The sequence below is a fragment of the Tachysurus vachellii genome, chromosome 1, assembly GCF_030014155.1.
Source record: "Tachysurus vachellii isolate PV-2020 chromosome 1, HZAU_Pvac_v1, whole genome shotgun sequence".
Lineage (NCBI taxonomy): Eukaryota > Metazoa > Chordata > Actinopteri > Siluriformes > Bagridae > Tachysurus > Tachysurus vachellii.
The window spans coordinates 14,641,751-14,659,555 of record NC_083460.1 but is presented as its reverse complement, the minus strand read 5'-3'; the positions used below and the strand labels follow the sequence as shown (position 1 = coordinate 14,659,555).

General features: G+C 37.1%; 1 protein-coding gene across 1 annotated transcript; it reads left to right on the top strand.

Annotated features, from left to right (window-relative positions):
- The first annotated feature begins 14,394 nt into the window (after positions 1 to 14,394).
- On the top strand, positions 14,395 to 16,715 carry mplkip (M-phase specific PLK1 interacting protein). The gene is made up of 2 exons (XM_060873868.1): positions 14,395 to 15,159; positions 15,591 to 16,715. Exons 1-2 carry the CDS (start codon positions 14,836 to 14,838, stop codon positions 15,783 to 15,785), a joined length of 519 nt encoding a protein of 172 aa, XP_060729851.1. The 5' UTR covers positions 14,395 to 14,835; the 3' UTR covers positions 15,786 to 16,715.
- Positions 16,716 to 17,805: the final 1,090 nt, after the last annotated feature.

Sequence of the window (17,805 nt, the reverse complement as noted above, 5' to 3'; positions counted from 1 at the left end):
GTAGTCTCAAGTAAAACATTTGAAGGCTATAGAAATGTCGCAATTATTAAAAATTGAAGTATCTTACAGTTAAATTATTAAATAAAATATTTTAATGGAAAATAATGAAATTGTAATGAAATGGGTCTTAAAGGACGGCGTTCTCCTTTTCATTTTACTTTAGATGATCACCTGCTAATTCCCAGACATCATCCAGGACAACAGATTTACACTCCTCTTTTTCACAATTACACACATTAACTAACTATAATCTCACTGTTGTTGCTGAATATTATTAAAAAAAGGTTTTCTAGACAACCAGGACAGTCAAATCTCCCAAATATTGTTTACTGGATATCTAAGAGACAAGGTTAAAATTAGTGGTCCCTAATGTACAAAGATTAACGGAGATAAGTAACAGAGATAAGTTTGCTCTCCAGATACCAAATTACGCTTTGTTATATTTGGGCTAACAGTAAATATAAGTAAATTTTATTTGTTGACTATAATCATTACTGCATTCACTGAAACTTTCTAGCTTCAGCTCAGCTTCTACTGATTTAGTCCTGACTGAAAACCATTTGACAAAAGCGTTTGTTATTGGCCTTTTGAACTGTGCTGGATAACGTGCATTATTATTAGGTCTTCTAATCCTTGCCTCATTTTCCTCCTCACAGATCCCACACCTGCGAGGCAAGGATAAGAACAAAAGCAGTTCCCATTACTTCATGGCCAGATCTATAAATCTCCATCTCTGGCTCTCGTCCTGACTTCTCTGGTTCAACAGTGCAGGTATGGCAGCTTGGATACGCTTTTTTGTGCTCCTCTACAAAAAGGTCTTGTGTTGTCCAAAAATCCTCATCCCTAGAAACGCTAAAAAGGAAAACTTGACATTATAACCACCATGGGACAAGCAGAGACCTGGTATATTACAAGAACACAGCTTTAATATTGTATATGGGTTCTGCATCATTTGGAAAGTTCTCTGTAGATTGACAGGTTCCTATTTTCAGGATAAATGCCTTGCTCTGGATAACAGCTGGAGGTAAAGATGGGCTTAGTGCAGAGGTAAGTTTAAGGTTATAGTTGAGGTGAATGTTACCACTTAGTATTTAAATGATGACTAGAAATAAACCAGATAAATGCAACAGAAGAACATAGAAAGGTTTATTTGACATAAATCAGCGTCAATAATAGTAATAATATTGCTGTTTAAAGAATAAACACAAGCGTTATTATTGGACAATAAAGTGGGGTTACTTCAACTACCCAGAAGTGTTTTAACCCTAAAGTTTCCCAAAGTATTGAATTTCTCTTACGCCACATTTATTTGGTGAAACTGACACCTTTTTAAAAAACTTTACTGTCCATGTCATGACACTTTTTATCTACTTATAGCTGCATATCAAGATGAGTAAATTCTTTGAAACAGTGAAACGCAGTTTGTCTCGAAATTTTTCAACGATACTGGAGACTCCTTCCGTTAAGCTTAACCAAACACTTCCTGAAAGCAATCTTCAAAAATTATACATTGTTCTTTTTTAAAGTAATAATATGATTTATGCACCACTTGTCCTTCGGATTAGATTATATCAAATTTCTACTCATTGTGAAGTATGTCTTTTCTTTGGAGCACACACTAATTGTTTGAGTTCCTGGATGTTTTTCTTCAGTTGACTTGCTCTTTGGATTCCCTTACCAAAGAACCTGCATTTGTATTCAAGCTGTTGCCTGTAACTTTGATTAAGTGTCACATTATTATAGTTATTACATTATTACGTTATTAAAATGAATAAAATCCTGATCTCTAGTCTAGCATCAATAAGCTGAGGTGAACAAAAAGTTCCTGCCAAGCCTAACCTATTTCCACCCATTTCTCTCTCTCTCTCTCTCTCTCTCTCTCTCTCTCTCTCTCTCTCTCTCTCTCCATGCTCTTTGTTCTAAGAGTCAGTTTCATCGATCTTCCTTTGAAAGGAAAGCTCCCAAAATGGAAGCGCTGGAATTCAGTAACTCAGACGAGCCTCATTTATGGTATAAATAGGCAGGATAATGATGAGGACTGAGGAGAAGCAGATATGGTGAAGGGTCTGGGGTCTGAAGATCCATAACAGGACTGTGTTGTCTCTTCTCTCCAGCATCACTAGAGTGTCAGTTTATGACTTGCTTTTCTTCTGGGTTTGTTTGTGAAATATTAAAAAAGGGAACACTTAGCCTTTGAATATAGAAACAAAGGAGCAGATGGTGGGGAAAATCAGGGTTCACACACTATGACCCGAGCTCACATAGTGGAGATGTGGCAGAATTGGGCCGTTATGACTTGGTCAATTAGAGCTGGAACGGTCTGAGCGGCTCAGACTTTATTGTTGTGTTCTGAATTCTTTCTATAATTGTTGTTTTGGTGAGTGTAAGTGTGTGTGCTTGGTTGGGTTGGGGGTCTATTGATTTATTTTTTGTAGCTTTGAATGGAAGCACTTGATGCCTACAATGCCTACATGAAAATGCCCAAAGAAAAGGAAATTTTTCAATATTATGTAGTAGTAAAGCATTTTAAAAGTATTAATAAAATAACACACTTACAAACAGAAATACAACTCAATCACAATTCTGAAGAATGTTTTGTTTTGTTTTGATTGTTTTTATCCTAACAGCAATTTATCTTATCATTGGAACCATTACATACTGTATTAATTACAGACTTAAAATGATTTCCATACAAATAAGTCAGCAAAATTACTCTAACGCTACAGTATAGTAAAATTATATAATGGTTTATATTAAACATATATTGAAATTAGAATGCTATGCTAATACCTTGGGAGAATTTGCAAGATGTGTAGCATTTTTTTAGAAAACATGAGTGAAAGGGCAAGAGAAATTTATTTTATTTCCTATTGGACTCAAGTTAATATGTATGGCATAACAGAATAGAAAAATCATCAAACAAAACATATGAAAAAAGAAAATAATGAAATAATCTCTGTTCAAAAGCTTGCATAGCTTTAGTTCTTAATATCGTGTATTGTCCTCTTTAGCATCAATGATGGCATGCAGTCTTTTGTAATAATTGTGCATGAGGTCCTTAATTCTCTCAGGTGATATAGCTTCCCTTTCCTCTTGGCAAAATGCCTCCAGTTCTTGTAATTTGGTTTTGGTTGTCTTGCAAAAGCTGCACGTTTGAGATCCCCCCAAAATGGCTGAATAAGACTGAGGTCAGGAGACTGTGATGGCCTCTAGAACCTTCAACTTTTTCTGCTGTAGCCACTGGAGGTTCAACCTTGCCTTGTGCTTTGAATTATTGTCATGTTGGAACATCCAAGAGCGTCCCATCTGCAACTTTCATGCTGTAGAATTCAAATTGTCTGCCAGTGTTTTCTGATAACATGCTGCATTTATCTTGTGATCAATTTTAACTAACTTCCCTGTACCACTGGAGCTTACACAGCCTCAAAACATAAGAGATCCAACACCATGCTTTACAGTGGGCATGGTGAACTTTTAACCCTAGGCCTTGTTGACTAATCTCCAAACATAGCATTTATGGTTGTGACTATAAAGTTTAATTTTGGTCTCATCAATCCAAATGACTCTGCTCCAGAAGCTGTTAGGGTTTTATATGTGTTGTCTGGTGCACTGAAGGCAGGCCTTTTTGTGGCATGGGCGCAGTAACGGCTTTCTCCTGGCAACTCGTCCATTGTGCTTCTTGAAACAACACCATTTTTTCCAGAGCAGCCTGTATTTCTCTCCAGGTTGTTTGTGGGTATTTCTTTGCACCTTGAACAATTCTTCTAGCAGTAGTGGGTGAAATCTTTCTTGGGGTATGTGACCGTGGCTTAGTATCAACAGAACCTCTTATTTGCCACCTCTTTATCAGAGTTTGAACAGTACTGTCTGGCATTTCAAAGTGTTGAGATATCTTTTTATATTCTTTCCTATTTATAAAGCTGAACTACCTTAGGTCCAGCTCTTTTGTCTTCCCCATGGTGGAGTATTCAGCCAAGTCAGTGCATCACCTCATGAGCTGAGAAACTCATTGACTATTTATGTACAGACACTAATTGCAATTACAATGAGTCACAGGTGTGGAAACTTCCCTTTAAAAGCCATTTAAACCTCTGTGTGTCAACCTGTGGGTTTATAATATGGCCAATGAATTAATTTTACCACAGCAGTTCTCAAATATGATTGGTCAGAAGCAGGGGCGATTCTAGAATTTTCATTTTAGGGGGGCTCAGCCCCCAGGGTAGGGTTGTATACTACTAACCTTATTGCAATCAGGGAATACTATTCCATAGTATTCCCTGTATTTCACTGTAAAAAATAATTAAAAATTTAGATGTGACCAGTCACAAATTTTGAGTTGTGAATGTAGTTTTACAATGAAGATTTTTTTGTGGGAAGAAAAAACAATTATCACACTGTGATAAGGGCTGAAGTTGAACGCAGCGAAGACGCATTGGAAGAGAAACCGAACTGTGTATTGGTCCAGTAAACTGCAATTACAAGAACTGCACCGATGCAGATGTCATATCATAGCAATCCATCAATAAAAGCACACACACCTTGTACTCTCTGATGTTCGCTCTGCTCGGCATCCATGCGGATTGAAAAACGTGCTGAATCCACGCAGACTCAGTTCAGGGGAGGAGCCGAAACATAACGCAGCTTGTCGCCGTTTCAAATGCGTTTTTAAAGGGGACTGAAGCGATCAAAAAATAATTAATCAAATAATTTTTTAGGGGGGCTGGGTAGAAGTTTAGGGCACTTTATTGAAGTTTATTGTTTACCGGCACGTCTTACACTACATTTCCAAACAAAATGACCTTACAACTGCTGCTGCTGCGAAGAAACAAATTTCACAAGCAAATTTATTTTGAAAAGTTACAAATTGAGGACAGCATGTCAGAGTATCTCCTAGGGCTGAACGCAGAACGGCCAATAAAACCGCCGTCAGTCATTAAAATCACACTGAGGTCTTTGTGAGGTCAGGTCACACACACGGACAGACTGAATCAAACTGCCGCAGCCAACGAAAGAAAATTGGAAAAGTGGATGCTATGGGGATGTTTTGATCCCTGCTCATGTGCTGAACAGTCTTCCCATTTATCATCTGAATAATAATAAATAAGAGGAGACTGCATTTCTGTCTTTTACTTCGATGAAGTACATTGTTTAAAAAGTCAAAACATCTTAACAGATACAAGAGGAAAAAGGCAGATGAGTATAGAGTGTGATTATCCAAGACACAAAGCAATGTGAACAGCTTTATTATCTCCTGACCAATCAGGTTAGGAGGTGAAAAAATATAAAACAACAACAACAAAAACAACAACAAAAACATCACCATGCATTAGTAAAAATATTCTGGAAAATCTTTGGGTACACTGTATGAAAAATTATTTTCCAGAACAACAGAAATAATCGGTATAATAATGTGTACTATAATAATAATATTAAGAAGAATTAAAATAAAGAAAGAAAATAAATTCTTGAGTAGCTACTGAAGCAGCAACCGAATCTTATCTGTCCATTTTTTTTATTATTGTATTAACCCGATTTTTGTCATATCACAGATCTTATGAAATTTTGTCTCGTTCCTTTAATAACTATTTCAAATACACCGAGGTTCCAACAGAATTATGTGGCATGTAGCAGTTGCGTTCATTTGTGCAAAGCATTATGGGTGATGTGATTCTCATGCCCCATCCACACACTCCTGCAGGAAAAGCAGACGCCCCGTTTTCGTCTATCAGATAACTCCCACAAGACGTGTCCAAGGTAAACAGGGTGTGTGAGTATAAACTTCCACATGAGGTGTGTTTCTGTCATGTCCATGAAAAAAACCCTTCTAATTACTGTCCAACAGAAACAGCCTCGGACTGTCCGAGCGGGTATTGAGGAAGGTGAAAACGTACATATGGGATAAACCCAGAGTCTGTAACCCTGATGTAATCTCCACCCTGTCTAATACGACAGGAAGTTCGCATCCAAGACGCTAATGCTGCTTTGGAGATGGAGGAAGGAAAATAAAAGCTTTGGGTGATCATGTATTAAATGGGATGTTTTGCACAGGTTGTATTATCATGAAGACAAGTCATCAAATCAGAGTCAGATAAGGACTGGAGTTGCTCCGGCTGTTACGAGAGACGTGCTGAACCTCTGAACCTGGGGATTCCTGGAGGTCCATCCTTCTGGGTGTAGGTCTAAGTCTTATCCAGCACTCTAAACTTTTCCGACTCAGCAGCTTTCCAGAACATAAGAAATATAGTACCTTGAGAAAAACCTTGAGAGGAACCAGACTCAAAAGGGAACCTCATCCTCATTTGGGTGACACTATAGGGTGTGATTATAAACTGTTATAAACACTGGAAAGTGTTATTAAGAATACTGTCCTTTCTACAGTCAGATACAGTCAGACAATTGTGTATTGATTAGGAGGTTTTTGTCCACAAAGACCACATGGAGTTGGCATCTTCTCTTGGAATGTCTGAAATCTTCATGAAGCGGAACACAACTGGAGCTGGAACAATCTCTGGGTGCCTCGGGATGGGTAGAAAGAGAGAAGCAAGTGGAGAGGAATTAGAGGAGCTGCTATTCATAATATTAACCAGCACTAGATTTGAAGTGATTAGATGTGCAGTTGGTCAGATCTACAGGAGCACAAAATTATGGGATGTATTATGTATTATGTGTATGCCTGGCTAAAGAGATATGTCTTTAATCTACACTTAAACTGGGAGAGTGTGTCTGAGCCCCGAACACAGTTAAGAATGCTATTCCAAAGCTTTAAAATTAAAATGATTTTGTGCACTAGAGAAATTGGTGAGAAGTTTTATTTTCATTGGATAAATGCATCATTCATCTTAACCTGAAATGTCTTGTTTACAGAAGGACTTCATATACAACCAATAAGCGGTGCACCGTTGTTCACTGCTGATTCTGCAAGCCAAAGGTCAGTTTCCACACTATAAGTATAAGAGTACACAAGATTTTGACATCTTTGACTTATTTGTTGATATACACTGTTCACATGGATAGAAACAAATAGTAAAAGTCTGTGTAATGAAATCCCAAAGTAAACAGTGGGGGCAGTGTGGCAAAACCTGATTCTATGTTAACAAACGAGTCACAAGCACCTTGTTTCTCAAATCTCATATTTCTGCAAGATTCTAGGGGCACTGTGGCATAGTGGGTAGTACATATTAGCCATCCAAAGACATGTGAAGTAGATCTGAAAAGGATGGATGGATTGAATGGATGGATGAATGGATGGATGGATGGATGGATGGATGGATGGATGGACAAATGGATGGATGGATGGATTGATTGATTGGAAGATTAGATAGATGGATAGATAGACTGGATGGAAAAATGGATGGATGGATGGACGGATGGAGGGATGGATGGATGGATGGATAGATAGACTGGATGGATGGATGGATGGATGGATAGATAGACTGGATGGATGGATTGATTGGATGGATGGATGGATGGATGGATGGATGGATGGATAGACTGGATGGATGGATGGACAATCCTGTACAGTTTTTTTTTTTTAGAACCCATTTGATTCTAAATAATTATTGAGTACTAACAGGAACTGATTTTCCTATTTTGGTTAGTGTGTGAATTTTTCCAGATTAGTAAATAATTTTAGTAAATACTTTTGAAAAGATCAAAGTTTTTGACTCATGACAACAATCATGACGATAGAAGAACCTTTAGGCTCTGACATGGAGGCTAGTGGATGCTTTAATTCCCACAGATGTACTGTACATAAGGTTGCGACTCTGTCCAGGGTACAGCTCTTACTGATTAATAATGAATGAACGAATGATTAACTCTCTTTTCATCTGTATAAAAGACTGTCATAACTATCACTATAACCCTTACTAGTTTTTAGTCTTACTAGTTTGTGTTTTTAACTAAAATATTTAATAGTATGAAACTAGTTATTACTGTGAGGCATATAAATTTGACCAGCTGCATGGATTCTGAGAACATAAAGGGTTACAAAATCTGCTTCTCCTCCATTTTATGCAAGAATGAGGTTTATTTTTGGAAAGGACTTGTCGTATTTTAGTGCACCGACGCATTAATCATCCATCCATATGCAACCGTGCAAAAGCGGCCGACTTACTCAAGAGCAATAAAAAACAATTACCAACCCACAGGGTTTTCTGTGTGTAAAAAAACAGTGTGCCCTTTGTTTTGTTGTCATCAGCATGTAATTAACTAAAATATGAGCTGCTGTTGGTTGATGGGCAAAAAGAGATGAAATGTTGGACATAATATCATTCCAGTGAGTTATTATGTACTGTAATTATATGAAGGAATGACAGTCATATTAAGAACGACATAAATGCTTGTTATGCAATAGTTTTTTTTGTTCGTTTTAGAATCTGAGGATTTCTAGCCATTTCATGTTGTTTTGTGGCTTTATTTGGCCAAACTTTCTCCCCTAGTGCTCACACTGAAGACAAAAGATGTGTCAAAATCAATAGATACAACTATTTATCTCGCATCCGCATGCATTTCTTTGTGTTTTATTATTCTGTGTATGAGTCTCAGAGATCATGAGGTCTTTATTTGTCTGTTTTTCAAATTCTTTCATAATACTTGGAGGTCAGTGAGGTTTAAATATTTGTTGACTACGTATCCTCAGAAATGGGGGACACCCAGAACATTAACCACAGTGCTCAGGACTCTGATCGGTCACAAGACGTTGACTCATTTTCCGTTACAGCGTTTATAATATGTTACTTACCATATAAACAACTTAAATAGAAGATTGATATATACAAAGGATGATACATATAAACAGCTGATTTATACTTCTGTGTGAAGTATTTCTTTAGGTGACGCTGTGACAGAACAAACACAGGAGAATAATACCTCAAAGAAAATTCTGAACTATGTTAATTCTAAGCACTGAAGTGATTGAACTCGTCTTTACTCAGTACGAGCGACAGCTAGCTAGTGTTTCTTGTCCTGTTTTTGTTGCAAGCTCTCTTAAGGTTGTTAACAGACTACACAAAGCAGTTTTGTAGAAAGATCATGTCACGAGAAGACAAAGAACTGGACAAGAAGAAATTAGATTGGTTAAACATTATCATTTAGCATTTTATTGTTTCTATTTTAGAAATTCTGAAAGAAATGTCATGTCTTATTAAACACTTATTCACGCATGCTACCCAGTCTGAAAAATAGCGCTGAGATTATTAGGAAGTGTAGCATGTTTCTGCACATCATGTTCACCCATAATCCCCCGGATGTAAAAATCCCTTATTTATCTCATTAATTATGGACGGAGTCTCCATTGTCAGCACTTTGGTATGCTGCAATCAATAACATGACAATTTCACTTTTTTTTCATATTTATTACAGTTTCTGATTCATAATTTTTGTCTTATTTACTTCTAGAGAGAGAAAAAAGGTGGCTGCAGAGGGAAGGACTCTTTTTTAAATTTTTTATTATTATAACCTTAGATGTTCCACATTAACTTTTACAAGAGAAATAAAATACTTTGGGGTGTGCTTCGAGACGGGTTGTTGGAATCTAATCAGCTTTAGGGTGGTTAGCATCACTGCTTCATCAAACCAGCCAGTGGTGGATTATCTTCCTGTAATAACATGACATGGAGTGATTTATTCTTTACTTAAAGCGTCCAGTCCAACTCCTAGTCAACTGTCAGATGTCAGAACTGATCATACAGTAAAAAGCTACTCTGATTTACTGAAATCTAATATAATTTTCAAACAATCGTGTTGTGTAGCTTTAGACCATGACCTAAAAATCTTCAGAAAAGGTCAATGATGAGGCAGATCGAAGATGAATATACATGTTATGACAGTTGCACTGTTTTCCTGAGTTGAAGAGTTGAGCGACTCATCTTTAAGGTCGTTTGGATCACACAGTCATTTTTCTGTTTTGCTTTTCCACTGTGAAAAAAGCTTTAAGTCTTCACATTCCCGAGGTATCGATTTGAATCACAATAGAGCCATAAGTTCAACTTCAGCTGAAGTGTGAACGTCCGACTTCCTCCTCGGCTTGGCGAAACGATGCGTGGATGAAAAATATTTAGCATCTTGAGAGGACTTATATCCAGAGCTGTCTCATGTTCGCTTCACACATCCGTGATAGTTTTGTATAATAGCTGCATCCATCAACTCACTTTACGTCCGTCTCGTCCATCAGGGAACCGTCTCGGGATGAACACCTGAAGTCCTCGGCTGGATCGGTGTCATCATCTGTCCGATTAAGATGAATATTTTGTTACAATGAGATTACGACATTCCTCTGTCTGAGCCCCAAACAGATGGTTATTCACTGTGCCAGACATATGGAGAAGAGATACACACCTTTGGAGTTTTAAAAGGAGTGAAAGTGAAGTGTCCTTAATCAGTTTTCTCTACACAGCTTGAGAAGTTCAGCAGAAAGCCATTGGAGTCCTTAATGAGATAATTACTGAGTAATTACGCAATTATTAACGTTAAATATGGAATAAAAAAGGGGTGTTGTGTTATAGGACAGAAACAAATGAGAGTGGTGTGATGAAGAGTTATTCTTCATCATATCAGCATGCCCTGAACTGTGTTATTACAATTATACTACACACATACACCAGCCATTACATTTTTTTTTCACTAAATAATGAATTTAATGTTGCAGAAATCTGTGGAATATGTTCCTGTAATCACAGCTAGAAGCTAGAAAAGATACAGCTTTACCTGCTGACAATGGAGACTCCTTCCAACAGAGATAAATAAAATAAATGTTTCCTGACAAATTTTATCATGTCGTGAAATATCAGCCCTGCAGGTTTTCATTTAAGAAATCAACAAAAGTGTGTTTGCAACAAGGAATGAGTAATTCTCACTTCAAACTGCCCAGAAGAGAAAAGCGTGAAACACCACAGCGCCGAGTGTGAATAGCATGAGAGCAGCAATGCATGAAGCTTGGTCACAAGATCTGATTTATTATTTATTAGAGCATGACACACACACAAACAAACACACACACATTGTTTTACTGATGAGACACTGGCTCAGGTTCATTAGAGGTTTGTGTTCTTTTAAAAAGAAGTGACAAAAAGCACAGTGTGAATAACAGAGTGAGAAACAGAACGACAGAGAAATGAGACGTTCTGTTAAAATACAGAAAGTACAAAATTTGTTCAGATCCGATTTACGATGTGAGTCGTGATAGTCGGGTCACACTCAAGTGCTCAAGGCCCTAACATACTGACTCATTGTGGTGCATAATTCAGAATTCCCAACTTTTAAGTTGTCCTTGCAAATCAGGATGGCTTATGGTTTTCTAACAAAAAAGATCTTCTGTAACATTGACCACATTAGTCTACATCTTGAAAGATTAACCTTAAGGTCATCTGGATCTGGAGCCTATTCCAGGAACTCTGGGAGTGGGGCAGGAGTACACCCTGGATACACCTACAGTATACACCTAAAGGAAATGTAGACTTAACATGGAGGAAATGTTCACAAGAACACTGGCAGCACTGAAAGATATAAATACCTAACACTAAATTGACAGCTTTAAAGCATACTTAAGAACATAATTAAGGTAAAACAGAGGTTACTCTGTCATGATTAGAGCGTTTGATTTGGCTGAACGTGCCTGCACAGAAGAAAGGGAAGTCCTTCTGTATGATCACCTTTACCCTCTGATGAAACATTTCCATCCTTATGGATGTGGTCCGTTCCAGCATGACCCTGCCCTCATCCAATGGACACAAGATCTCACGGAAGGGTTTGATCAGGATGGAAATGATGTAAGTCATATCCTATGACCTTCAGACTCACCATATCTCAACTGAGGGATTTTATTGCGAGTAAGTGTATTATGTGTCATTATTGTGTTCGACAAATTCTGATTATCTGAAACCCAAAAGAAACAGGTAAGAGTTCATTTTCTGGAACAGTGATGAGACAGTACAGCCTGTCCATGCCGTTCATTGGTCAGACAATCAGTCCATGACTTCACTCCTTCTTTTCTGCCCCATAAACCTCTCAGTCACATCCACATCAAGGCCATGACGAAGCACAAATCCAGGCTGAACTGTGTCAGTGTTTTGTTGTTGGGTGCACTTACTTTAGCCGTGCCTTTGTGGCGTCGGTCACGGTCGTGATTAATCCGTTCTCTGTTAATGGGAACAGTGATGTGAGAGCTGCTCACCCTCATATGAGTAAGAATGAAATTTAATTGGGTCACTTGGAGAGAGAATTGCTCACATTGCTGTGAGACTAGAGTAATGTTTTTGGTGCAGATTTATAACATACATAAAACAAATCAATCATGGGTCATCATTGGTAATCAAACAGACAGGATAGATTTGTGTTTGTGTTGGAAAATACCATAATGTACTGAATAGGGTTTGGCTTTTTTTTGTTAAAGGATACACATGGCACCCTTACAGGATATAAAAGTGAAAGCTCCATGGTCTGGGTTTCCATCGTGCCATCATGTTTCTGTCTGTATTGAAATTTACGTGTTCTTATTGTGTCTGTGTGGGTTTCCTCCATCTTCCCTAAAATCAGCAGTAGGTGGACTGCCAACACCTGAGGCCCTGTAACAGACTAGCATGGTGGTAGCTAGCCTAACCAGGATAAAACAGCTATTGTAGAAGAATGACTGAAAGTAAACAGTAAACCTTAACTGGGTAATTCTACAGTTGTGGTATATTTGTAACTGTTTTAACATGTACTTTATGATATTTAAAACAATTTTCAAAACATCAAAAAAATGTTTTGAGGTTTTTCTCAGACATATTTTGCTCTCAAATGAGAAACAGGATTGTGCTTAGAACTAAATTAGAAAAATGTGGTGACTTAGCCTCAATGCTAACGACATGAGGGCGATTTGTGTATGTGATTTTTTCATACGAAGGTTGAGTAAGATATCATGACATAATAAACAACCACATTTAGGCAGGACATAATAATTCCATAGGAACAAATACTGATTATAATTTAGCAAAATTTTGTGCGGGTTAAAATAAAAATGCAGTGAACCGATTGTGAGATGAAAGAATCAACTCTTATTGGTGAGCTGAATCGAATGATTTGACTCACTGAAAAGAATCAGAATTCTTAAACGGCCAACAGCGGCCTCTAATGGTAAATGTCTGGTATTACATTAATGTGTACGACTAGCCTATTTTGTAATAGAATAAAGCACTTCTCTTGAAAAAAAAAAAAACCAAAAAAAAAAAAAAAACAACCAAAAAAAAAAAACAACTGGTACATATTTTGCTTAGATAATTCCTGTTGTATTGACATAAATCAGTGCATGTTTGATTCAATTACACTCAGTTTCAGTGAAACACTAAGGTGTGAATGAGTTGAGTTAAGGATAAAGGATAACAGCTGTGGTGTTCCTCTTCTCTTGTCCTCCTCCTTTCTCACTCCCCACAGGCGTGAGGTGTTAATTGGCCTGTTAACTGATAATTATCTGATAGCTTTCTTCAACAATTAATTCAGATTTTCTGTGTGGTACAGAAACTGTCTTGTTTTCTTAACTGCTGTAACATTTGTCATTCAGTTATTTCAGAATTTCAGAAACAGAATCAGGTTTTTTGCCATTTGGTTTCATCTGTTTGTGACTCTCAAAAGTACAGACATAAATAACATTATACTATACAAGACAACACAATACAGACGGTGAGATGCAATATAGACAGTATGAGTATTAAATATGAATAGAGAATATATGACAGATCAGTTATGTACATAAAGTGTGAAAAGTGCATGGTAGTGCAAATAATAGTATTGTGCAATATTATGCTTTTTGTACAATATACAGCAGCACTAGTGTGTGTAACATACAAATGATGTGGTGACTGACAGTTCTGATAATGCAGTACCTATAGATATGAAGCAGGGAATAATTAATTATATATAATATAATATTTACGTTGTACATTAAAATGAAAAAATGGCAATTACATTTATTTTACTTTTTATTAAAGTTAGTAGATTATAGATATTTCTAATGATTGACATATTTGTTAATTATTTGGTTTAGCTGTTTTACATTACTTTTGTACATTAGCTGTTGCACAGCACTAAACTATCAAACATACATCTTTTGTGCATTTTGTGATTATAAACACACGTTTATAATCACGTGTGATTACGTGATTGGGAGGCATTTGCACACTTGGGCTAATTAACTGTAAAATGAAGTGTATACTTAAAATAATAAGATAAAACATAACATTCTATTATATGAGGGACACAATATGGATCCAATATTATTACATGCAACATGTATGTAAACAAATCCTCCATTACCCACAATGCTGCGCGCTTTGTTGTTGTCGTTTAAATGCATTAACTGCTGCGCGAGCGCAGATGATTTTTGTTGCTCGTTTGTTCAGGACGGTGATCTGAACTGAAATACTTCTTCGATTGGAATCGCTTTAAGAGCTAAATAATCGTAGGAGATTAAAAGAAGAAGAAGAAGAAGAAGAAGAGGATTGCGGAACTGTTTTGCACTTGGACTGAGTTTAGGTCGGACTTTTTTGATGTAACATCAAGGACCAGCTCTCTACAAATCCATTTTGTGATACGTGCTAACGTGGAATAGAGTTAAAATATATTGAATTATACACTAGACTCCTAAATTTGCCGAATTTAACGTAGAAAAATTAGATAAACGTACTGATTAGAAATATTTAAGGTTTATATCGTCAAACAAATCTGCCTATTTTTTAACTTCCGGTTCCGGCTTTGTGTTTCTAGGGTGTTTTGGTTTCTATGCTGAAACTGCGTGTGTTTAAATAACGGATTACTGAAACTTTTTAAGCTAAACCGTTTTAAGGTAGATCTATAGACAAAATGCAGCGACCACATTTCCGAGCTCCGTATCCAGCAGCTGGTTCGAGAGGCGGAGGATTCCGGACTCCTCCGGCCGCTTTGGACAGGGCAGGAGGCGGCAGGTTCCCTTCGCCTCCGTGGGCTTTTCCGAACGGGCCGTATGGACCCAGATTCGGGTCGTATGGCGGTTCTCCGGTGTCACACACCTCACCAAGGGAGTTTAGCAGTAATAGAGGCGGGATATATCACACCAAATCCGCAGGACACACACCGTACAGACCGAACAGTAGTCCTACATCCAGACACTCGCCTTACCAGAGTCCTGGAGCTCACAGCGGATATCAGGTAGAGACCCAAATACTCACAAGCCTATTATACACTCACAGAGAAAAAGGGGTACTAAGCTGAGTCTCAGGGCTACTAAATATCAGTCTTACATCCGTTTCAGGCTGTTTTTTTTTTAATCGTTTGTTAATTCCAGTTTCATTGTTTGTTTAGTCTTTGGTTTACAAGATACAACATACTGAACATACAGCACAACATACTGAAGGAGCGAAGAGTAACAGGAAGTTTTTGTTTTTTGTAGAAAGTGTTGAAAACTAAAACTACAGAGTCAATGTTCAGTTAATGCCGCCCCACCCCCACCACCTTTTGTGTAGATATTACATATAGCTTGATTTGATTCATGGTTTGTTGTTTACAACAGTATAATGTGCCACAGGTGCAACAGATTTTTGTTGTATTTTTTTTTACATGAAGTAAATTGTCTCCTAAAGGGTTCTCCAAGGACATCCACGCCACACGACAGGGACAGAGGCACAAACAATATGGATAAGTATTACAAAGCGTCCATGCTCCAGGACCCATGGGCTAATCTTCAGCCCGTGTCAGTGACCCAGACTCAGTCCAAATGCAGCTCCCAGCAGGCTACACACACAGGCAGCACAGGAAGGTACTACAACAAAAACTAAATTGCTTAAGCAAAGACTTTTTGTTGCCAGCTCTGCAGTTGCTTAGAGTTTGGACACAAAAACCCAGACTTGGATTCACCAGCAGCAGTAACACTTCCCATGCTCATTGTTTACAGCATTTTCTTTTTAGATTTTATATCCCGGGTATCGCTACCCTATTGTACTTTTTTTTTGTACGTTTTAATTTAAGTATAGGATCCGAACATGCACAAGAGCGGTTGTGCTTTACCTCCTCAAACACATTCATTTCATCAGCTTCTAAACCAGATTTATTAGCTTCTTAATGCAGTGCTTTCACTTCACACTAAAATGTGTGTTGAATCAGGAAAAAAAAAAAAACACAACATGCATCCGAGCTTCCTTTTTAGGGAATTATTCTGGATAAATAATTATTGCCTGTGTGTGTACACAGCATTAAGAGGTCTAATCTACCTCTGACCCGATGCTGTTAACAAACTCAACCAGCATAACCTTTTTCTAGACATTATATTCAAATTTTGTACATTTGTCAAATTTTCTTGACTTTTTATCTTTAATTTTAGTTCTGACCTGTTAATTTTTTTTGTTTTGTTTTTTAACACATTCTCAGGATTTCCTAAATGCTTTGGTACCTCAATTGAGATACTCTTAACTAAGTTTGAAACGAGAATATTTGGTGAAAAAATATATTTAAACCCTTTGATGTTTTTCCTCTGTGATGTGATTTACCGATTCGGAGGCATCTTTTATGTTCCAGTCAAAAACGACAAATGAATCATAAAATTTTATATCTTAAAATAATTTTTTAAAATGAGACTTGATTTCTTTCTGTAAATTCTTTCACCGGTTGTAAATATATTTCATGATGTCATGCAAAACATCTGACTCTTGTTAAACTCTTTCGGATATGCAAGAACGATAACATCCACATAAAGTTATTAAAAAATCTTGTGTATTTTTTAATTTTTTTTTTTGGCTCTGGATTAGACAGATACATTAATTACACAACATTTCAGAACAAAAAGTACTCAAGGGCTTCAGCAGAGCACAGTGTGTTTCAGCGTCATTACTCCTGTGTACTAGAAAACAAAAAGCGATCAGTTATTACGCTAGAAAAAAGATCAAGCCACAGGTTAGAGGAATAATCCGCACTGGCGTGCCAACAGCACTTACGGTACAGGACACGAGCATCCGAATCGTTCGAAGAAAGACCGGGCTGTACATAGCGTGACGCATATCATCATATGTTACACAGATAAACTTTCTTATAAAACCAGAGCGGTTTGCTGAGCATAGCATCAGATGAGGATGTTCTGAGCTTGTCCTTTCTTTCTTTAATTTGTAAGAAGCTAAAGTGATGCTACTTTGAAAGCTTGCACACAATTTTGGAGTAGAAGAAAAGAAAACAGCCCTTTATATTACAGAAGTAAAAGAAACAAAATCACATACACTTTAAGAAAATGAGTTCATGGAAATGGCTAATAAATAAAAAAAGACAAAAATATCAGTCACTGTGTGTTTCCTCTTTTAGTGAGCATCAGTGTATATTATTTAAATTACTGTAAGCATGTTGGACTGATATGTCTGATGGATCATTCAGCACTGTGCAAAACTCACTATTTATAGATCTCAGTTTAGTCTTAGATGGTTATTTTATGACTTTGAGTCAGTACAAGTTTTTTGTTTACTACAGAAATATTTAGTGTGTTAGTAAAGGAAGTAACATTATATAAAACACTTCAAGACTAAAATAAAATGAATAATGTGAAAGCTGTTAGGATTCTCTGCAAAAACGGAGGCGAGTGGGACACGCAGAGTCTCTCAGGTACTCAGAGAACCTCAGCATAAGAAATGCTAATTATTTCCGAAGGACCCTTTGCTTTACGGAATTTCTTTGCATGTGACCAAGTCTTTTGCACGTTACTGTATATACTGTACACCATTATTTATTTATCTTGAAGGCTATTGACCCTCTTGGTAAAGTTTAAACCAAAAAAACAAAAAAAAACAATCCAGCTTTCTAAAATAAATGCTATTTGTT

Bases quoted from the DNA above. Each gene is read 5' to 3' on its own strand.
- mplkip (XM_060873868.1), top strand. From the start codon at position 14,836: ATGCAGCGACCACATTTCCGAGCTCCGTATCCAGCAGCTGGTTCGAGA. The intron at 15,160-15,590 runs GTAGAGACCCAA...TGTCTCCTAAAG, and splicing joins GAGCTCACAGCGGATATCAG to GGTTCTCCAAGGACATCCAC.